General features: G+C 40.5%; 2 protein-coding genes across 2 annotated transcripts in view; one reads left to right on the top strand and one right to left on the bottom strand.

The window, feature by feature from the left end:
- Positions 1-35: 35 nt before the first annotated feature.
- ppk21 (pickpocket 21) lies at positions 36-2,099 on the bottom strand. The gene is made up of 7 exons (XM_017166383.3): positions 1,885-2,099; positions 1,296-1,830; positions 837-1,242; positions 655-708; positions 459-594; positions 293-405; positions 36-229 (listed from the first exon to the last, which is right to left on the bottom strand). The coding sequence occupies exons 1-7, from the start codon at positions 2,097-2,099 to the stop codon at positions 36-38; spliced, it is 1,653 nt and encodes a 550-aa protein (XP_017021872.1).
- A 6,217-nt stretch (positions 2,100-8,316) lies between these two features.
- Dop1R2 (dopamine receptor 2) overlaps positions 8,317-22,775 on the top strand; it is a 29,705-nt gene continuing 15,246 nt past the window's right edge. Inside the window, exons 1-2 of the mRNA XM_070286842.1 lie at positions 8,317-8,596; positions 9,182-9,345. The gene's annotated coding sequence lies outside the window, so the exon portion shown is untranslated. The remainder of the gene's footprint in view (positions 8,597-9,181; positions 9,346-22,775) is intronic.

The following is a 22,775-nucleotide window of genomic DNA, read 5'->3' as shown; positions in this document are numbered from 1 at the left end:
AAACATTCACATTGATATTGTACTTAATAAAACTACTAATTCACGTTCTTGGTGGGTGTTATTTTCCTCTGGCCAAAAGGTATGGTTATAATGCTTTTATTTTTAAGTTTTTCCTTTTTCCTTTCACCTTGCAAGTACAAATACAGGCCAATGGAAAGATAGTAGGCCAATTCGAAGGCACTCAGAAGTGAGGCTCCCAGAAAAAGGCCAATAACACCACCAAAACTAGCTGAAAAGTAGAATAAAAATCATAATTAATATTAAATGGAGTCTAAAAATGCCTTGAACCTACCCAAAAGCTCCACAAAGGTAAATCTCATGGTGGTCTGATATTGGATAAACCAACCAGACTGAAAGAATATATCCACACGCATTGTGCCCGCCTCGGTATTCGTATCATTGTTGCTAATAAAAAACGTAGAGATTTATTTTTATATTTTAATTAAGCTCAAACTTACTCCAGTGTTGTTGTGGTGAAAACGCGATCAAATATAAGCTGAGTGCAACTGGTGAAACAGTCGCAGATCATACTTTCCTTATACAGATTGTCCACAAAATCCTTTTCGTCGGGATGCCGTTCAATGCTAAAAGTTACTAAGGGGATTTAGGATTTAGGGAATCAAATTAAATTAAATTAAAAATAACACTACTCACAACGGTGATCGTAGAGACACTTGTAGTCCGAGGCTTTGCAGATCGTAAAGTTATCTAAAGGGAAAATAATATTAAATATAAATTATATTAGTACTATTTTTCTGATGTTTTGTTTTTGTGGAAATTTGTATTATTATAGGTTGGTATTAAATATAATATATATATATATTAAATTTACTCACCCTTATCCGTCACGGGAAAGAAAATATGTGGCGAACACTTGCACAGATCGACGACATGCTCCTGATGGCACTTGGTGCGACAGTTACCCACCCAGTATTTAAACCCAGGCAGGTTCTTATAGTAGGGATCATGGATTTCGTCCGGAAAGATGCAGCGACGAGCCACAGGACCCACAGCCCGAGTGCGCTCATCGGTGACCGTGAGCCGTGGCACTATGCTGATCCTGGTGTGCGCCTCATGGGGCACATGGCGGACGACGTCGCTCCACTGCTGTGGCTGCTTGATCATCACATTAACTCCCCGCTTGCCAGGACGAATGAGGGATCTGTTGAGTCGCAGAAAGACATCAAGGCCGGATCCTTCGCCATACTGGGGAGTGCGAAGTGGGTAGAATTTGTCTTCCTTCTGCAGGAAAATAATATAATATATTTGGGAAATTATTACTATTATTCACCCACCTCTCTCTGTCGCGATGCCGGACTTATAGCCGTATTAAAGACATAACACAAGCCCGACTCCGTGAACTGGAGCTCAAAGACCTCACAGCAATTCACAGGATTTCCTCTCCAGCGACAGGCATGCATTATATCCTGACACCTGAACTGTATATATTCATACACCTTGGCCAGATCCACTCCATCCAACAGGTGAAGATTCGCTGTTAGAGTTTCGTTCTGAAAGAAATTCGACAGCTCTGCGAGGCGGGCCAAGTGAGGATCTGCTGCCACAGTGAAGAACCTAATGAAGACATCCTTTTGGACCTCCGAGGCATTGGCTCCCAGAAAGTGTTCAGCGGCACCGTTCTCCAGTACCCGCCAGTTCATCCGATTTCGCGGACACAGGGCAATGGAGGGAAAAGGCACTCGGAAAATGGGAAGCATGGTGTTCTTAATCGTAGTCTGGATGCGTACTGATTGGTAAAGGGCGTTCAGGTCCACATAGACCACAATGGCGCCTATGGTGGTGGTCACCAGGATCAGCAGCCAGATTATTCTGAACGGAAAAATAGGTATTCAAGAATTACTTTAGATTTCTCCTACATCTCACCTCTCAAAGTTCTTCATCTTTGGCTCCGCCAGATATCGTATGCCATGCACGGAGGACTCGGCGGCATAGTCCTTGAGATATGGCAGCATTATCCTCATTATTTTTCCAGGCCCACGTCTGTCATCCCGCTGAGGAGTCTGTATAAGTCCTGTTTTTCCACCATAATCCCTATTTATGGGCCGACGAGGCCGAGGTAGTTCCAAGGGATACAACATGACCAAAGATATATCCTTGTTCAGCCTTCAACGCGTGCCAGCAGATTGAAAATTCAAATTTAAGTTAAGCCTCCGCAGCATTGAACTCAATCAAAAAGCAATTATTCGAATTGGTCAAGAGGGTGGCCGGGGTCCCGCCGAGCAAAGCTTAAATCACGCACACAATTAACACTTGAAATGTGGAGAGTGGGGTGGTGGTGGCAAGGACTAAAAGTGGACAAGGACGCGCAAGTTGTTTACTCAACTCGATTCGTTGGCTGGTCGGTAGGGGGTTCCTGGGGTCGTCTGGGAAGTCACTGTCCATTGGTAGCGTAATCCTCCGCAGCTCGTCTGTTTGTTCGTTCATTAAAAGGAGCTCTTACAGTTGGCGAAAAAATAAATAAATAACTTGGAAGAAAAATATTAAAAGAGTAAGATATTTAAAGAAATGTAATTGGAATTTAATCTAAGTGTAAGTTAGAATTTATAATGTATTTAAAGCTTATATTAACCAAGTAAACTTCTCTTCTCCGATAATACATCTTATCAATCATACATTTTATTACATTTTTAAGCACCCCTGTTTTTTCTCCAAGTGTTGAACGCTTTGCACGAGTCTGTGTAACTTTTTATTGAGTTCTGTTGGTCAGAAGGAGAAGCCCAAGTTGTCTGAAGATGTCGGACATTTTTGTCAAGCTTCCACAGTCTGTCCTCCTAGTTGGTCTGTCGCTTCGAATTGTTTTGTGTAAACAAGTGAAAATATTTTTCGATTTATCATTGCGTGTACATACCCAGTGTCCTTGTCGTCGAATCCTTGTCGTGATTTATTTCGACCAGCCGAAACTATGCCACAAGTTTGTGATTTGATTTTCCGCCCCAGACTTTTCCTAGATTTTTCTTTTATTTTTTTTTTTTTTGGCTGCGTCTGTCTGCTGATTACCCTTGGCATGCATGTTGCGTAATCCCTGTAATCCTGGCATATTATGGACAGTCCGAATGGCTGCCAATTAGCGTTGTGTCAATCAAACATCGCGTCTCTGTTGGGACACACATCGCACATTTGCTCTCAATTTTAACGGGTTTTCGTCCCCAAAAGCATCAACTGCGTTGCGGCAAATGGAAATTTTTAAAATTTTGAACATTGATTGATGGCCATTAATTCAGGTATCGAGGTGGCAGGTATGTATCGTTGGTAGAAAATGACAGTTGAATGCGTCCTTTGGGAGGGATTGAGTGAAGTGATACAAGGACATTTGGGTTGATTAACTGGCTAGTTTTCTTGATTTAATTAAAAGGAAAGTCTACCTTGTTATACCCTTGCAGGGTATTATAATTTCAGTCAGAAGTTTGCAGCGCAGTGAAGGAGACGTTTCCGACCCTATAAAGTATATATACCTATTCTTGATCAGCATCAACAGGGGAATCTTTCTAGATATGCCAGGAAGAAATCGATTTTTTGGCCATTTTTGCGAAATTTGATAAGGGGTTACATCATTAAAATTGTTGATTTTGATAAAAAATTGAATTTTCAAAATTTTTAAATGAAGTATGCAGATTTATTAACTGTAGAAAATCTTGCACAGAACAGTTTTCCAATTTAAAATTAATGCTCTTTTGGCCGAGTTATGATATTTTTAATTTAAAAAAATCAACAAGTTTTTAATATAAAAAATCCGATTTTATAATACAAAATAATATTTTTCTAAGTCAAGGAATCATTTCCGACCCCATAAACCACATATATTCTTGATCAGCATCAACAGGGGAATCTTTCTAGATATGCCAGGAAGAAATCGATTTTTTGGCCATTTTTGCGAAATTTCATAAGGGGTTACATCATTAAAATTAGCAAAAATGGCCAAAAATTTTGATTTCTTAAAATTTTAAATTTGGTATGCAGTTTTTTTAAATTAATAAAAACTAACACAAAACTGCTTTCCGAATCGAAATTAATGCTTTTTTGGCTTAGTTATGATATATTTTAATTGTTACCTACAAACATTGGCTGGCCAAAGTTAGCTTTCTTTCTTGTTTTTATTTTTCTTTACTCAATATAAAAAGCAAATCAAAGCCTCTAAAAATAATGAATTTCCCTCAAAACAACAACCTAAAATCGCTTTTACTTATTTGCATTAAAAATCAATCAACCCTTTTTGGAAACCAAGCTGTTTTAGGCACTTTCTCTACTTTTCTTTTTTTCCCCTAAGGCTTAAAACTGTTGAAACTTGAGAGGGTAGCCATGACTTTAAAATCTCAAAAGGATAAAATGAAAGTGCATTGATTCACCAAGCAGGATTAAATCGCCGCGGGGCCGTAAAAGAAATCCGCAGTCCTTCGCTCTTCATTATGCACATCTTTGGTTACCCAAACCCAAGTCCTTCCCTGATGAGTAGTTATAAATAGGAGTTACCCCGAAAACACACACAACATATACAAGCACACACACATGACACTAAATCGTCTCAGACCAGACGTTAATGACTTCCGCCTTTTCCTCACAAACTTTCGGCTCGACTTTCACTTTAACTTGGGATCCTGGCGCGTGTGCAACAATTTTGTCTCATCATCATTCGGGTTGAGCAGTGTTGGCTTAGTTTACTATGCTTTTAAATAAGAAATTATTTGGATATATTTTAAGAAAAAGTTGTAAGTTTTTAGCTGTTTTCCATCATGATTTTTCGGTGATTTATTTACGTTTTTCAAGTAGTTAATTATACATTCTTTGACTTAGCTTTAAAGACTTTTCTAGGCACATTTCTTAATTTGAAATACTGTACTAATTGTCTTAAATATTACACAAAACGTAATAAATACCTAAAACCATTGAAGTTTCACAAATAAAGAGTTCAAGCTCCTTTTTTGTGTATATTTTGTATTGCTTTAGATATTATAAAATACTTTTTTTTAATGACTAAAGTTTATTGCTCTACTTTTTTAATTTGTATACAAAATACACATATTTTCTCTGAACTTTCACTGCTTTCAAAGTTTGTTTGTTGGCATCACTGCGCGGCTCGCTGGGTTCAAGTTCATGTGGCCTATTAAGCGCAGACACCCTGGACGGAAAAGTTGAGGCAATTCCAAATCCAAGAAGGAGCAGCAGCACGATTTGCCTTGGCCACCCCGTTCAAAATTCAATCTCACTTTTATGAGGCAACAGAAACGTGACAAGGCCCCGACGACTGTCACCGATGCCGTCGCCCTGGAGTGACAGGATCAAGGAGCGCAGAGCGGCAGGTCGCAGGTCGCAGGACGACGGTGAATGTTACCAACTGCCAGTTAGACTGTCAAGTGTCTGGCAGAATGCCATTTAAATATGCAAATTCGGCTCAAAACGAACTTTAACTCGTTCGCCGCGCTCCACCACGCTAATTTGCATGTTTCGCGGCGCGGCTTTTGTCTTGCTTTCAATTTTCGGGAACTCAACTCTTCTCCGGGCCGTAATTGCGTTTATCTTTTGATGGCTAAATCCTAGCGAGGTTCCGGGTTCCGCCGAGAAAGTTGCAAAGCTGCCATAAACCAGCCAAGTAATGCGTGTTAATTATTTAATAATATTAAGGGATTACAAGCCATGATGAGCCCGCTCCGGCATTTTCCCTGATTGATGGGGGCAATATTTACATTTTATTTAGCCCATCGATGCGGCTGTCAAACGGCCAAGGCTGTTGACTTGTTTAAGGGCCCCGGGGTAAAAGGTGTCTCGTTTTGTTTATATCCATCCATCCGGGGGAGAGGGGCTGGCGGCCAGGATAGTGGATCAGGCGGACATGGCAAGGACTCGCTCTTGTCGCTCACAAGTAATTTGAATAATTTTCTGAAGAAGTGCAAAATTTGCATATGAAATCTGCAATCTCGCATGGAGGCAGGACGCTGGCAGGCTGACTGCCTGGCTGGCTGGCAGGACTTTTTCCACACATTTGCAGCGCCAGCTGCATTGACTCAGAGACGCATTCAGGCAGCAGGAAGTTCGTTTTGCTCCTGATTCTGGGTCCTTGGGTGTGCAGAGAAAGGAAAGTCTATGTTGAGTTAGGGAAAATATTTTTTAGAATATTTTCTGTGATAGGAAATAGCCGGAGAGAATTGATACATAATAGATAAGCTTTTTTTTTGCTTATTGTATTATTAAGTTTAGGTTTAAAATTATTTATAAATAAAAATACATTTCTTTTGTTATTTCTTTGATGTTCTTCACAATTTATAACCCTAATGGATTATTTATCAAAAATATGATAAGAAAATCATTTTCTAAGCCTCAATATTAAACACCGAAAGCCATAAAAAGGATCTGTTCGATAGGATATTCTTAAGACCTTTTAGAAAGGACATTTTCTCACTGTGTTTCTAGGATTTCCTGGCGGGGCAGAGTGCTAAAGGAGATGCTTTTAACTTGTCTATGCAAATGCAAATGTTTGTACGCAATCGAGGAATAAACAAATGCGCTCGACGCTCTGTGTGGAAATGTGAAAATGGAGGAAAATATGTGTGTTTGAGGGTGTGTGTGCCCTTGTCGGAAAAAAGTTTTCTTGTAGAAGGAGCACCGATGTGAGTTATGGGCGGAAGAAAATTAAGAAAACTTCTTATAATTGATGTCATGCATTTTTAATCTTATTCCGACCGGGGTCGGCTCTACATTTGCATTTTCCAATTGCCATCTCGACATATATATTTTAAAATATAATACTTTCTGGCCAGGATAGCACTCAAGCTCAGTGTCTTTCTCTCTCAATTAAAGCACTTCTTCAGACCGATTTTGTTGTCAAACGTCAGCATAATGGCTTTCCTCACAATTTTAATTACTTCTTGCAGACAGAATTCCTTAATTTGGTGCTCCTTGCCTACGAATGTGAGGGAAAATAATAACAACAACGCTCCATACACATGCAAAATGCAATAAGTGAGAGGGGAATGCACGGGGCCGGGCATCAAGTGCCAGCCAGGACACCCCTAGGTGCCCCTCGAAATACTATATGTATTTATATATACGTGTGTGTGTGCAGGTCGGGGGCCTCGCACAATTTAAGGCAGAGTATTTAATTTGAAAGTTTGCTTAACAACTTTTTAAATACCTAATGTGTAAAACTGGTAGACAAGTATTTCGTGTGCCACATTTTTACCAAATATTTTGCTCCTTTTTTTGATCCCTTGTGGGCATAATCCGGAATAAGAGGATGGTCTAACGAGTGTAATCAAAAAGGGGAGGGATGTAGGTGCCAGACTGATAATTCGGTTAGGAAAAGAATTAATACTTTACTTACACGGTGATTATTTTGTAATATCTTTTATAAGATCGTAAATAGTTTACTTAAATAAAACAATTTTTTTTTTGTTATTTTAATTATAGATATTTTGTTTAAATATTAAATAAAATAATTGTTATAACCTTGACAGGTATTAAAATTTCAGTCAGAAGATGGTAAACGCAGTGAAGTAGTCGTCTCCGACCCTATAAATCATATATATTCTTGATCAGCATCAACAGGCGAATCTTTCTAGCCATGCCATGGAAAAAAATTTTTTTTTTTTTTTTTCAAATTTTGATAAGGGGTTACATTGTTCAAATAATCAAAAATTTGTAAATTTTTAAGATTTTAAATTAAGCAGGCAGATTTATTAAACTTATAAAAACTAACGCAGAGCCGCTTTCCGAATTGAAATTAATGCATTTTTGGCTTAGTTATGATCGACTTTAAAACTGAAAGGGTATGCAAACTTCAGTTTATTTTATTTATGATGAAAACCATAGCATAACTTTGTTAATAGGTATAAATTATAATTACAAAAAATAGTTTCCCTTATCAAATAAATACCCCACTAGGCCCCTATACCGCTCCTGTTTGCCACTGTTATACGGTTCGCAGGACCTTAGCCGTATGACAGTTTCGAGCCTGCGCGAAGGCAACAAAGAATTTTGGCGCCAAGCGAACAGCTGACCTGCGACCGGCTTCTCACCGTCGCAATGTCCTTTGCGTGCTTCGTGCCGTAGGCCCACAAAAGTGTGCTACACACATACAGCCACCTAATGTCCTGGCAGTTGCAACAAATGGTCGCGTCTGTGTGCGTGTGTGTGTGGCTGCTGTTGCCTCCAACTAACCGAACCGTCAATGGTAGCTTCTTGCAGGCAGAGCTGCCATCATCGTCCTCGTGCCATCACACGAAGTCGCAGGACTCGGACTCGGGACCGAGCGCGGTCCTCCCATCGTCACTCCTGTGCTGTGCGCCTTCGTGGCAGGTCCTGGCCGCGTGTCTCCTCGATATTCGATATTCCGACCGCCTTCAGTGGCTTTCTGGCCGCGTTGGTCTCTGGTTCGCGATTTGGAATTGCCAAAAAAAAAAAAGAAACCGTGTCTAAATTATTTGTGAATGAAATCCGCGAACGAAATGAATGAACTCGATGTCGGCGAGCAAAATCAGTGCAAAAGAATAAAGAACAAGTGCTTGGAAAATTATTAAAGCTGTCACGCTACACTTTTTATAAGGCAAACAATTAATAAATGGTACAAAATACTTGAGAAAAATTGGTAATAAATATAATTAAAATTAAAAAACTAAAATTAAAGACTTTGCTAACAGAAATCTTTAAGAAACAACTGTTAACTTGAGTTTTCTTTTTATGTTTGAAGAGATTTAAATATTAACAATATTTTTCAGAAACTTGAAAAAAAGGAAGTTTGTATAAAATCCATTAGAGATTTTAAATAATGTTTTTAAATTTTCTTAAAGTTTTTTCTACTGAAATTAAGAACACAAATTTTTAAACACCTGCCGTTTAATATTCCAAAAATGTATTATTATTATCTAAACAATTTTAAATTTCTAAGCAGGAATTAAGTGAGATTTTAAAATACTTATTACAAAATATTTCGTTACCAAAAATGTGGCATTAAAGGATACACTTTATAAAATTCATGAAAACCGAAATCTGCCAAATCGAATCAGTGACGGCCTTTACGGTCCTGTAAACGAGTTAAACGCTACGGAATGCGGTGGTCCCTGATGTCGGGATCGGGATCGGCGCCAGCAGCTTGTATCCTTTCGCCGGTGTTTTTCGGGCATCCTGTGGCTCTCTCCGTTAAGTGATTAATCATGCTCGTATATTTTCCAAGTGAAATTCAATTTGGACCGCAACGTCAGTGCAAGGACCACAACAGCCAGACCGGCGACAGCACCGTATAAGGAGCAGCAACGGCAAAAAAAAAAAACAATAATAGGAAAAATACAAAATAAAACCACATCGAGGACATCAGCCATCCCAACTGCATCCAGCACGGTGAGTGAGGGGGTAGATGGGTTCGTTCCCATCTGGCTGAGAATCCCCGCAAATACTTGGCAACAAAGTTGGGTTTGGGATTTCGGTTTAAATCGAAATCCCAGCGGGCTCACAAGGAGCCCGAGCCCAATAAACTTGGCTAAGCGATGAATTAGCCCTTGGCAAGCGATCGGTTCGTAGCGAGATTCGGGAAAAAGTTTCTTGACAATTTCCCTTTTTATTTATTCGGCTCCTTATTTGTGCTGAGCAAATTAGTTGCGTTTGCCCTTTTGGCCAGCACAAACAAGCCGCAAACGCAAAAAAATACACAAAGAACATACAAGGATATTGGTGCAGAGAGAGAAAATAATGTAGAGTTTGAAAAATGAACATTTGAGTTAAAGAAATTGAAATATTCGAGTTATTAAAAGTAGTTATAGGGAGATTATGTTTCCATTATTTCTCTGAAAGTATTTCATTTAAGGATAAATACTAAAACTTCTTGTTGTTTTTCAATTAAAATAGATTTTTTGAACACCTTTCCGATCAAAGTATTTACCAATTTCATTGATTAACAAACCAAAATAAATAATACTCACTTGTTGCCTTGAGAATTTCCTCTCTAAACAATCATTTTCCCAGTGTAACGAACCTTTTTTTGTGGGTCTTGGCTGCTCAGCGGGAAATAAATTAAGCTTCGAGCGATATTTTTTTTAGTTTGGTAATTTAAATGTAAAGCAGGCGGGGAGAAAGGCGAAAAATCAGAGCCTGCGACGAGGAAAACATTTAGGTTAATCATACGCCATGTCGTCCCCGGGCGGAGCTTCAGGCAGCCAGTCCGCCATCCCGCCTGCTTTGCATAAATTAGTAAGTTTTTTACTTTCAAGGGGGGATTGGGCCTTGGGAAAATAATAATCAGGATACGGAGAGAGGAGGCATCCGTCTGCTAGTTGTCGTCTGCAGTCGAGGCACAGCCCCATCCTGCCATTCTGGCTGCCATCCTGCCTGCCATATAAATCAATTTTAATTTAATCACTTTATCGCTCTAATAAATCATGCGCCAGGCCAGGAGCGCACAGCCGCTTATGAGAGAGTGAAAATAAGGATAAGGACAAGGATGCGGATGCGGCTGCGGCTGCGGCTGAGGATTGTTGTTAACAATAAACGCGCACGCCGGAGGAACTGCCAACAAAACAAAATTTAAATATGAGGCCGAGGAGGTGACAACGGGAAACAAAAGAAAAAACTTTCTTCATTAAAATTTTTAATGACTTTCCCTCTATTTGCGCAAGGTAATGAAAGTCAACAGCGTCACTATGTCGGCAACTGAGCCAGCTCCGCTCTGCCTTGCGGCACATAAATATTTCACAGAATCCACTGATTTTTTGCCAATGCAAATTCTATTCCAAACACAAGCTTTTTGTTGTTCTTTTTCCCCGCTTTTTTTTGCGTCATTTTTATTTACCATTTTTCATTTCCCATAGTTTTTTGAAGCTTGTTTTGATTGGCCACTTTGGCTCGATGTTTTGACCTTTTCCGTGGCGCCATTTTTTGCGCTTTCCATTTAATTGCATTACGGTCGATTAGTGCGTAACAAGACCATAAAATATATATCGCAAAAAGGCTCTATCTACCACACACACACACACACACCTAGTGGCTGTTATTTATAACTGTAAACATGAAAGGAAATTCCGCTGAAAGGACACACAGAGATTCTCGCTGGTTAATTAAGCGGCTCATTCTTGTGCAAATTCCACAAGCATTTGTTTTCCTATTGATTTTATAATTAAGACAAATTCCAGACAATTAAATCAATTTATGCCCCCATCCCCCGCTCGCTCATGACCCAGGTCGCAGTATTTCCCCGAAGGTCCTGTCTTCGCACTAATAGATTAGCAATTAAATGCCACACACCATTAACGGGTAATAATACGCCAGGCTCGAAGGATTCCGGCTTACGCACTGTCTGTGTGTTCTGTTGTTTATGACACGCCTCCCTCTATATATTTTATATGGAAATATATATGCATAATGACAATGGCGCACACACCTTCTGTATGGCAATATATATGGCCATGTTGAAGTTGATAGCCCGCTAAACTATTTATTTGCATATAAATATTTCAGAGGGGAGCACAGGAGAACAGGTCTAAAAGCAAACAAACATATTAAACAGACGGGGTAACAATAATAGGAGCTTAAAAAGGTTAGGGAAAAGGCTATCTAAGGACTTTAATCTTGAAATGTATATCCAAGAAATCCTAGTCACTTCCTGACTTTAAGTAGGAATATTTTAAACAGTCTTGGTTGTGATAAAAAACTACATAAAATAAGCTGTTTAATTTCTGAAAATATTTATATTAAATCTAAGTAAATGAATATGATTTATAGGTTGAGTTTCTAATATTTTCCCTTCGTTATAAATGCTATTATTTCAACCATATCCGTTTGCTAACCGCGTGCATGTTACGGCACTTGTGCGTTTGCCAGAGGAAACTGTTTGTGGAAAAGCCGCCGCCTCCACCACCATTTCCTCCTTCAGCTCTCTATTTTCCCCAAGAACACTTACAGCAGGTACCAACGGTCGGTCGGTAGGTTGTTTCCCCGAGAGTTTCTCCTCAGCATTTGCTGCTGCTTTTGTAATTGAAATAGTTTGTGAATTGAATGTTTATGAGAGCGAGAGTATAGTGTGTGTTTTGTGTGTGTGCCTGTGGAGGGTCTCGTAGGCTAGAAATGCCTTCGATAATACTCGTATTCCGTACAAAAGGAAATCCATTTGCCACAGCGGAATTGTTTACGCACACACACCCACACATGCATCCTCAATTGAACGCACAGAACAGAGCCTGGAAAATTCAGATAACCCTACAAAAATACAGAGCAACTTCTACTGTCTGCAAAACTAAATTGAATTTTAAGCAATTCGATCGAAAACAGATAGGAAATGCAGTTGAGGGAGAGCTCTCTTTTTTTTAAAAGGTCCTTTGGAAATTAAAGTTGCTGTCTTTGATTCATAAGTAAGCAGTTTTACATGAAAATGTTTCCAGTTACTGGATATTATTTAAACAGTTTTACTAAAAAATTGTATATAGGTTTTGGTTTTCTGTTAATTATTACTTAGGCTTCTGAAGATTCCAATTAAATCAAATTTTAAACGTTTAACTATTTTATAAAATTGTTAAAAATATTATTAACCTTTCTGGAAGCAGCTTAAATCAAGAGCCACTAATTTATATACTATTTTATTGTTTTCAAATCTTGAAAATCTATTAATCAATTAAGCATTTCTAAAGTAGACTTTAAAGCATTTGTGAGAAGTTTATTAACCAAATCACTTTCCTTAAATATTTTGTTCATTTAATTCATAATCTTAATTTCATCAACAATAATAAAATAAACTAAAATGTAATTATTTTCTCACATTTTAAATTTTAATAATAAATACTAAGATAAAAACACCACTTAAAGAACTCCAAGTGTGACACCTTGCCTAAATATGTATATTTCGGTGAGTCAAAATGCAAAAAGCATTGCGATTTATTCGTGGCGCATTCGTTGATTGTTTCGCTTTCGCACACGGGCAAACAATGCCACAGGACAAAGGACACAGGACACGCGGGACAGGGGACAGAGGACAAACACAGACAAATCCGCTTTACGCTTTCACCTTTTGTTTGCTTAGTGTCATCGCCGGGGAGTGACAGACGCCAAAAACCGAAACAGAAACCAAAAATCCCCGATAAACGGCGACGGAATGTCATGTCAGGTGGCATAATTCCTCCAAAAATGTTGTACTGGAAGGAGTTGAAATTATTTGTGTACAGTCACAGGACATACTGCTCTGGCAGTGGGTGCTTTTCGGGGGCTACGCATCGGCAGATCCTTCGCCATATTTTGAGTACTTACATCATGTGCATTACATTTTATGGCTCTGTGTGTGGGTAATAAACCAGCGCAAGTGCAATTACCACAACAACAGGCAGCAAGCGGCAATTTGCAACAATGTATGTGGCAGGGAGGAGGAGGGTGGTGGTATCCAGGGGGGCGGGGAAATTGTGGGAACGGGGGCTCTGGGCGTGGCACTAAAATAGTTTTACACATTAGCGCCACTCCAAAAAAGTTGAACTGACCACGAAAATTAAGCCAGCAGGCGCAAGCTCTCAGCGATTTAAGGACCTTCTCGCGGTTCTTGCTGGGATTTTTCGGCTCTTTAATAGGAACAGTTTCTTAAAACTAGTAATATACCATTTTTTATATTAGATATTATTATATAAAAATTATTTGCATAAAATAAGGACATTACAAAATGAAACAAAATAAATCTTACGCTCTAGAACCACATCTGAGACCCATCAAAGTAAAGAGATTCTTGCTAAATTTCCATAAATTATAAGCTCCTATTCTGCACTTATTAGAAAGAATTAATTAAAGTGCGTGCCACCATTTTGTGGCGGCTTTAAAGCCCTTCTCTGAATGCGAATGTGAGTGTCCTGCCACATATGAATGCTGTTAGCAACGCCCCGGAGAGCGTACAAATGCCAAACATTCGAAAACTTTCGCACTGCCCGCAGCACATTAATCTTGAAGCTTGTTTGGATATTTTGCTGGCACACAAACATATATCCCTATATGGCCATGTAGCGATATATCCATTTATATCCCGTTCCCTGCGTGGTTTTTGCAAAGGTCGCCGACGCTGACGGCTTCTGTTGGCTTGGCGACTCTGGCGGCCCCGTCTCAATGGCGGCGCACTTGTAACACTAATGAAAATTCGGAATTCCGAAAACCAAATTCCAGTGTGAGCTGTCAGCCGACGACGACGTCAGTGGCCTTGGCACACTGCCAGTAAATTGGGTCCGAGTGGTCATAATTTCGGATGCACCCCGTCTCCGGCAGAAGCCCTGCTCCTAAGCTTGGCTGAGTCCAAGCCCAAGCCCAGCCCCATTCTCATCCTCATCCCTTGGAGCAACTGTAACAGAATGCAACGAACTTGAAATTCCACACAAAATCTAGAAAATGTAACTGACGCCGCCACCGCCACCGCCTCTCTGTTCAATCATTACACTGAAATTTGTAAGAAGACTCTTGGTTTTTCGCTTAATTATTTTCCGAAAATTTCATTATGAAAGAGATACTCTTGAAAGTGGCATTTTATTCTGTGAATGCTTAAGCATTATGAAATGTTTTTCCCTCAATTTGAGTAATTTCGAGAGGGAAAATATATATTGTTAAAAACAAGAGGGTTATATTCTTTACTATGGCCTTGGTCCTCTTTAGTATTCAATTTAATGACACACTTACTGTTTCTACATTTTCAATCTAGAGATGTTTATAGATAGGAAATCATAGTTGAATCTTATTTTCATTGAAAATAAAATGCAAAAAAAATTTTTTAAATTATATATTTTAATATTAAAACTTGCGTAATTTATTCCCGTGTAGATTTCTCCCTTTCTCTCATCCTCCAGTGTGTGTAAAGTATTGTCTTGGATTGCAGTGTGTGTGTGTGTGTGAATCTAGGAGAGTGTGTAAGCCTGTGATACGAATTGCTTTGGCGTATGTGGGCTAAAGGGTCGTTTTGTTAATAACTTATGACAGCAGGCAGGCAGGCAGGGCCCACTGGCTCACCTGGCTGTCACACACACGTGTGTGTGCGGTGTGTGTGCGGTGTGTTGTTGTGGCCAACTGGGAATGATTAATGCAGCAGCTGGACGGCTTGGGCAGCTGGCCAAAAAGGATTGAGGCCTGGGATAAATTGATACGGCTGCGGCAGTCAAGGTAACCATAAGCCAGGCAAAAATCGAAATCGGAAAAGGAAACCGGAAAAATCGGATTCTGCAAATTATCGTACATCAAGGAGCTAATGAAGAATGAAAAGCTGATGCTGCTGTTGCCCCCAAAGGACACTCCATTCGAGATCCACAAGTCCTTCATTTACTTAACTAATTCCCGACACGTGCTCTCACTTAGAATTGTCCATTCTTGGGAGTCAGTCTTTGCTTTTCGGCTGGGGAAAACGGAAAACTTTTCCAGCTTTCCACGAATTTTCAGGCGCGTCAGTTCAATTGGTCTAATTGACTTTTTTCTCTTTGGCGTCGTTTGGGGGAAAACTTTTCAGCGCTAAGAATTAGCAGGCAATAATCGATGAAGTGGCTCTTGCCTGGGTTTTCTTAGCAAATCCAATACACCCACTTTTTTCGCTTTTCTTTCTTTTTTTCACTCTGAAAATTATGCCACAAATTTGAAATGCCACATGGAAAGGCCCCTCTGAGGGAGGAGGGGGCTGGGCGACCAGGCGACAACGAAATTAAACGAAAATCGTAATAAATTGCAAAAAATTTACGAAAATTGGCTCGGCTAGGGAAGGAGCACTTTACAGGCAAAGCCAAAGCCGAAGCAGCGGGCAATGGAAACTTTCTGAATTGAAAAATTGAAAATAATGAATGGCACGCACACTCGCACACACAAACGCAAATAAAGAGGAAGCGGAAGCGAGGAGGAGTGGGGGGTACAGGCAGGGAAAATTTGTAGAAAAAGGAAATAAGTCATCTTATTGTTTATATAAGTTTAAACTGTAAACTAAATATATTAACAACTGCGGAAAACCTAACAAAACAATTATTTTTAGTGTTTTAAAAACATTTCAGAATAGCTAACAAATTAAAATAAAGCTGGAAATTAACACTTGAAGAAATAATATTAACCTACGTTTAAAGAGTTTTTTTAAGAAATAAAAATCTACAGAGGTTCTAAAAAGGAGTAATGCTGTAATCTGCTGTAAAAGTCCCTCGGGAATTTAAAATTGTATCAATACAAAAAATAAAATAAAATCGTTATAGAATTCCCTAGTACCTCTCATTTTCTCCCAGTGCAGATTCAGACGGCCGCTAAGCGCAAAACGCTCAAAATTACAGCTACAAATAAAATTTGCAGTAAACTGCGTGCTTGACACGCCCTCCGCCTTCGTCTCCATCTCCAAAGCCCCCTGCCACGCCCCTATTTAGGCCCCGTGGGCGATGCGACAGATTTGAATGACAATTCGCCGGTGGCAGCCGCAGAGGTGAAGCGGGGGATGCCGATGAGGATGGGGAAGGAGCTACTGCGGATGAATGTAGATGCGTGTTTTCCTGCCTTTCTGCTGCTGCTGCTGCTGCTGGTACCGTTATGAGGTGGAAAACCAGAGGCAGGAGGCGGAAAACTCAACCGGAGAAGTGGGAGGTGTAAAAACCATCTCCTGGTTTTTACACCTCCCACTTCTCCGGTTGAGAGAAGTAACTGCCGCTACGTGGGCGCTCAGGTATTTAAATTCATTTTCATTTCGTGCCAAGGATAGACATCTCGCGGCAGGCTTATGAAAATGATGTTCTCTTGCAAATTATTACAGCAAAATTAAAATAATATTTCTCATGATTGCAAATAGCTCAGCCAAGCAGATTTCGTTGCCCGATGTTTTTGTTTTTCCCCCAGCATCTGCAGCGCCCATAAATATATATACTGTACATATTTATATTTCTAATTTTCACCTTTTTGTTTGGTTTTACCTTCCAGCCTTTCGGGCCGCTCTCGCCTTTTTGTGCCGCGTGTGCTCAGTTGGCTTTTAATACCCGGGACTTTTTGTGGGTCTCTGCTTTTGTATACTTTGTACTATATATGAGCTAGAGTTCAAGGGTATATGGGATTTGAGAAAAATATAGGTAACGAAGGGGTTGTATTTGGTAGCTAAAGATTTTTAAGAAACTATATCTTATATTAAATCTAATTTTTTCTGCCCTATTTGGTCATCTTCAACCCAATATTTAATACCTAATAAATATAGTTTTTGGCAAAATAATAAATGAGAAATAAGCTATATAATAAACATAACAAAATCAGGCAAAATAAGTAAGAAACTAGTTTTATATCTTCCGTTTTTTATGACAAAACCGAAAGCAGCGCCCATAAATTTTATGACTCGCTTATAAGTTTGGGTATTCCATGGTCGATTCCCCCTAACTAAAGCCTTCTCTTTACACTTTTTGCGTTATTATTATTTTCGCTTTAATAAACTGCCTGAGTTGGCAGAAAAAAAAAGAGATGGCTAAGGAATATTGCCGGTGACTATGAGCAATTTTCATTTTATTTTCGCAGCCGAAACGAAATGAGAAATGCTGAAAACTGTAGCGCGTACTTGTAGCGAATGGTTGAATTTTTCAGTATATATATTTTTCTTTTTTTTGGGGAGGGGGGCAGAAGTGGGAGGGACGTAGAGCAGCGGCGTTTCCCTTAACTAATTATCTCGAAATGAGTTTTTCGCAGCCACCTTGGCCGGGGTCTTAAGTTGTCTGCCGTTTGGAAAATGTCAGGCGTCAGTTTGGAAGTCGCTGCTCTATATAGCTGCCATATAGTGTGACGGCTTCCGTGCGCCGCCAGATTGCCATTTAATGTTAATTTTGCGACTTAATTAGCCATAAAATTGTGCCCCCTCCCCGCCCCCAGCCAGGACTTAATCAACTGCAGCAGGGCCATGTGTGTGTGCTGTGCGAGTGTGTTGCATGACTCCATCCGCATCTTAACCCACTTTCGACGAATCCAGTTCCATTCCCGCAGCATGCTAATGTGCAGTTGATTAGAATGTCACTCCAAAGGACCCTCATGCTCAGGCCCAGCCCGGGCTTAGTCGAGATGTCCCGATTAAAGTGAAAAACTGGCACAAACACGATAAGCCAGTGGCCAGAAGATTTCTTAGCAAAGTGGTGGCCAAGGCCTTCGCCGGCTGTCTGGACGTGGCCAAAGTCCTGTGCTCGACTGCATTATGTGCGGACAGGACCTGCGTGCCGAGCAGGCGAGCAGTCGAGCAGCGAAGCAGTCCCAGCATGACATTTATTGTGTAAATCATGCTGGAAAAATTTACACTGGGGCAAAGGAAAATTCTATGAAAATAATGACTGCTTTAGGGCAGGTTTCAGTTATTTAATTTCCTTCTAAAATTAAAGTTTAGCGCTAGAAATTTAAATGAGAACTTTAATTTGTCTTAGATAAAATCCTATAAAATAGTAAGAAATACAAATTTAAGTTCCTGCTTTCAATTTCTCGCCATAATATCGATTATCCAGATACTTTTCCCTCCAGCACCACCCAGCAAGGAAAGCACAATTGATATGCCAAAGCACACGCCCTCGGAGATATGGCTGGCAAATTATTCGTAGAAAATTGTTTTTCCTCGACAGCCAGCCAGCAAATCAAAATTGATACGAGCCTGTAATAAAACTATAAGTGGCCGTTTTGCGTGGCCATTAGGAACAGTCGATAAGTGAGAGCAGGACACTGAGGTGGTGGAGACTAAGGACAGCAACAAAAAAAAAAAAAAAAAAAAACAAAAGAAAGTAATGTAGTCTCTGTCATTGTCTTTCTATATTCATCCGCCCGGGGGCAACTCCTTGTGTCCTTTGTCTTCGTCCTTATCTGCTCCGCTGTGGAGCCCCCGGGCTTTGCGTCAATATTTCAGCTCGTCTTTGACAGGACCGCTGATGAATTCGCTTTTACTCACTCTCACTCGAAGGAGTGACGTGACTTTTGGCGTCTCTTGTTATTATATCGAAATTATCCCGGGCGGCTGCAACTCGAATTGTTTCACAGTCACACGTGCCGAAGCCATTTGGGAATCGGATTTGGTATCGGATATTGGGTGCTGGGACGAACAGAGGGGCTAATTTGGCTGCTTTAGGGCTAAGAAGGGGCTCTGGAAAGTGGCTAATGTATTATTTCTAAGTGAACTTTTTCTTGTTTTATTTTCAGAAGGTAAAAGAATTGAAAGTAAAAGAATTCTTCCTTAAATAAGTTTTTTTGGTGTCTACAATTAAGCAAATTCTATAGTTCTATAGTTGACTGCAATTTCTATTATAAAGAATATCCTACAAAATTATAGGTCTTCTTTTTAAATCACTAAAAATTACTGTCGCCTATTAAGTTATATCCCATATTTTACTTAACAAATCTTGCCCATATCCTTGGCTATTTTTTAATTACGAACCACAGCTGCCTTTTGAATCCCTAATTGACACCACTGCCGGGGAATCCGGGGGTTTGGCTTTCCCCATTGGCGGAGGACGGCGCGTGCAGACAATTTGTAATTCGCTCATGAACCCCGAGGATCCGCTGACAGAGTTCTTTATGTTATTATCATATTAGGCAGCGCACACACACATATCTCATTGGGTCATGTGACTGGAATTCATTTCCCAGCGCGAAGACGTCCCTTGGAAAAATTATGCAAAACCCATTAAGTTTCGGCAATCGGAAGGCGGAAGGACCCCGAGTCCTCCCACAAGCGGAACGCAGGACCTTCGATATGATACATTTTTAATTTATTGCCCCTTGGAAGCGATGCCAGGCGATGCGATGCTCATTGAGCTGCCTCATTCGGCATGTGAGGAGCCCCGAGTTTGCGTCAAAGGGAAAGAAAGTTTGGGGCGCCGCTAATAAAACTCATGCCAACTCATCAAAAACTAACTTTAAATATGTCCTTTGGGGAAATGAAATGAGTGCGTGCGTGCGTGCGTGTTCGGGTGTCCTGAAAGCGGAATGAAAGCGAACCTATATCCTTGGAGTCACTGGAGCAGAAGTCGCCGGAGTTGGAGTTGAAGTTCGTTAGTTTTCATGGGGGAAAAAATCAGCAAAGGCAAACAGAATTAAATTCAGCATTTTCATCTCTCAATTGCACTCGAGACAACTAGGACTCGTTCGTTCGCTGGCAACAAATTAATCATAATCCGAATCCAGATCCGATGAACTCGTATTGATTTCAAATTATGCAAATATTTGGTCAAATGATTCGCTCATGTGTGCTGAACTCGACAGCTCACGAGACTCGTGTGTGTGTGGATTCCGATTTGGTTTTGGATTAGTTAGCGTTTTTGCCCTCGCATGACGTCAGGTCAGGTTGGTTTCTGCTTTTTAGCTGATTTCCTTCTCCATTCTCCGCATTTTGCTTTACATTCCGGTTGTCAGGGCATTCCGTGCTCCTTGCCCAACTTTATTTCCACAGAAAATGAACTCGAGAGTCGGAAAATGCCACAGAATATTGGTTGTCAATGTGGTTTCATTTTTTTTTTTTTATTTCTGGGAATTTAAGTAAGAGGTATTTGTGGCAAGTCAGCATGACATATTTTTTAAATACTCCTCAAAATAAACATTTACCTTTGTATTTTTCTCAGTGCACAGCCAAGATCCCAGCTCACTTGCCATTTGTGACAATATTTAATTATTTATCACGACTCCCCGGGGAGCAGAAAGGATGATGCCGAAGGAGTCGTAGCCGTGGCATGGGACACCACGTCGCATGAGCAATATGCCACTTAAAGTAATGCCCGATGCTCGATTGGCTCACTGACAGGCGACAGACGCTGATATCTGCAGATATATATATATATATATGGGGGCCTGATTGTCAGTCACCTTGCAGCTGGAGCTTGTACGTACGTTGTAGTTGTCCTTGTTGGCTGTCGCTCTGTCCAATCATTATTCATTGCGTGACAAGCGCGTTAAATGTGTCCTGGCCGAGGGAGCATGTGTGTGTGTGAGAGTTGGCAATAACTTTTAACATGCCAAAGGTATTTCCGCAACAATAACAGGGAACATTTAACAATAAACAGGAGAAATGAGGAAGGCACTTAAAAAAATATACATTCATTTGGCTAATAAAAAGGCTATAAAAAGATTTTTAGGCAATTAAGTTGTTAGAGGTTATAGCTAAAAAAACCTTCAGGAAGTTAAAGTTACAAGAAAACCCAGGATGGAATTCTTTCTTTGGTATTATTTTAAAATCAGAGAGCCAAGCTATTTATTTGTAAATTATTATAGAATTTTCAACTACTTTTTTGCATAAAAAAGAAATTATCCCTTCTCGTATTTTGGCCTACTGTTGCTCTCCCCCTTCACTTTTTTGGGTTGCCAATCCTGGGTCTGGCCTGTCGATGCCGTCTCTATTGTATCCTTTGCCTCCCTCGACAGGCTGTCTGTCTGTGCGCCGCAAATTAATGCCAGCCATTATCACGGAATCCACTTTCATGCCGGCCGCCGTCCTTATTTGTCCTTGATTGCCTCGACTAAAACAAAAAAAAAAAAGAAAGCCAACCCATGTACTATATACAGTATAGAGTATATCCGAAAAAACAAAAAGGACCTGGCTTCGTTTGATTTCTGTTTGCTCGGGCTAGATTCCTTGCGTGCCATGACACTCCGCGCCACCGGTGTAAATATTTGTGACATAATTAAGCAGCCAAGGCACCGAGGGGAACCGGGATTCAGCAGGATTCCGGATATGGGGCAGCGAGGATCAAGGGGGCGAGGCGATAGCATTATCCAAATCGGTCGAGGGCACCGGCTACAAAGCCGAAAATAAAGCAAACATCGACGCTGTGAATGGCGAACGCGAGCCTGCCACGCGCGTGATTAAATTTCATTTGTGGACCCAACCAAAACGGTGCCCAACTGACTGACTGACTGAGTCCTGAATACAGTGAGTCCTTAACTCGCTGTATTTACCGTCGTTTTAGTGCCAAGCCAAGCCTCCTGCTCCCCCGAGAGGGGGCACAGTGAGGCGAAAAGTGTTTAAATTTGAAAGGAATTTGGGAGGTTCCTATCTTGAAAATTATTTCTACATTTCTTTTAAAGTATCTTATATCAAATATTTGACTTTTAGGTCCTCTTTTTTACCATATTTTTTATTTGGAATTTTAAACATAATAAAATCATCATCACTATCCAACTAAACCCTCTAATTTTATTCCCCATTTCCTTTAATTTCGAACCACTGTACAGTGCGTGTGTTTAACTTGAATTCGCATTAAGATTGTCAAAGATTTGGCCGCCAACGGGGAGCCCGAGCCACTCGAAGTCGAACCTTTTCACTTTGTTTCGCTTGGCTTACCTGAAATCTTGGAAAACGCCAGAAAAAAAAAGCAGAAAGACGAGAAAAGGCAGCCCGCTCTGGGAGCAATTTGGGAGATTTTAGGCGGCGATTTATCGCAGAGCTCCTGAGTGGGTGCCACCGATACTTATCCCGATACTTGTACTTATGCCACGGAGAGATAGGAGATAGCACAGTCTATCCGCCGGCTCACCTCAAGTTAATTTGAATACCCGAAAGCCTCGAGAAAGGTTGTTCAATGTCACTGGCGACGCGGCGGCTCTTGTGATTCCAATTCCGTGATAGTGCATGGAAATTAATGGATGTTGGGATCGGTAAGCCGGGTATACAGAAGCCCCAGTTACATGCACATGTTTCGCCATTGAAGCCCTCTTTATCGACGTGAACAACAATGGCAGGCGGGCACTAATAAATTCTGGCATTAGGCCTCGCGAGAGGCACTGCTGATATTGCCTGACATCGGGGGAGTGCTTCACGGAGCCGTAAAAATTGTATTGCCTACTTAGCGGGGTAGTTCAAGGAGGAAACGACGAGGAAATAC

The sequence above is a fragment of the Drosophila kikkawai genome, chromosome 3R (genome assembly GCF_030179895.1).
Source record: "Drosophila kikkawai strain 14028-0561.14 chromosome 3R, DkikHiC1v2, whole genome shotgun sequence".
NCBI lineage: Eukaryota > Metazoa > Arthropoda > Insecta > Diptera > Drosophilidae > Drosophila > Drosophila kikkawai.
Note: the sequence above shows the minus strand (reverse complement) of the source record. Positions and strands in the feature narration are given on the sequence as shown.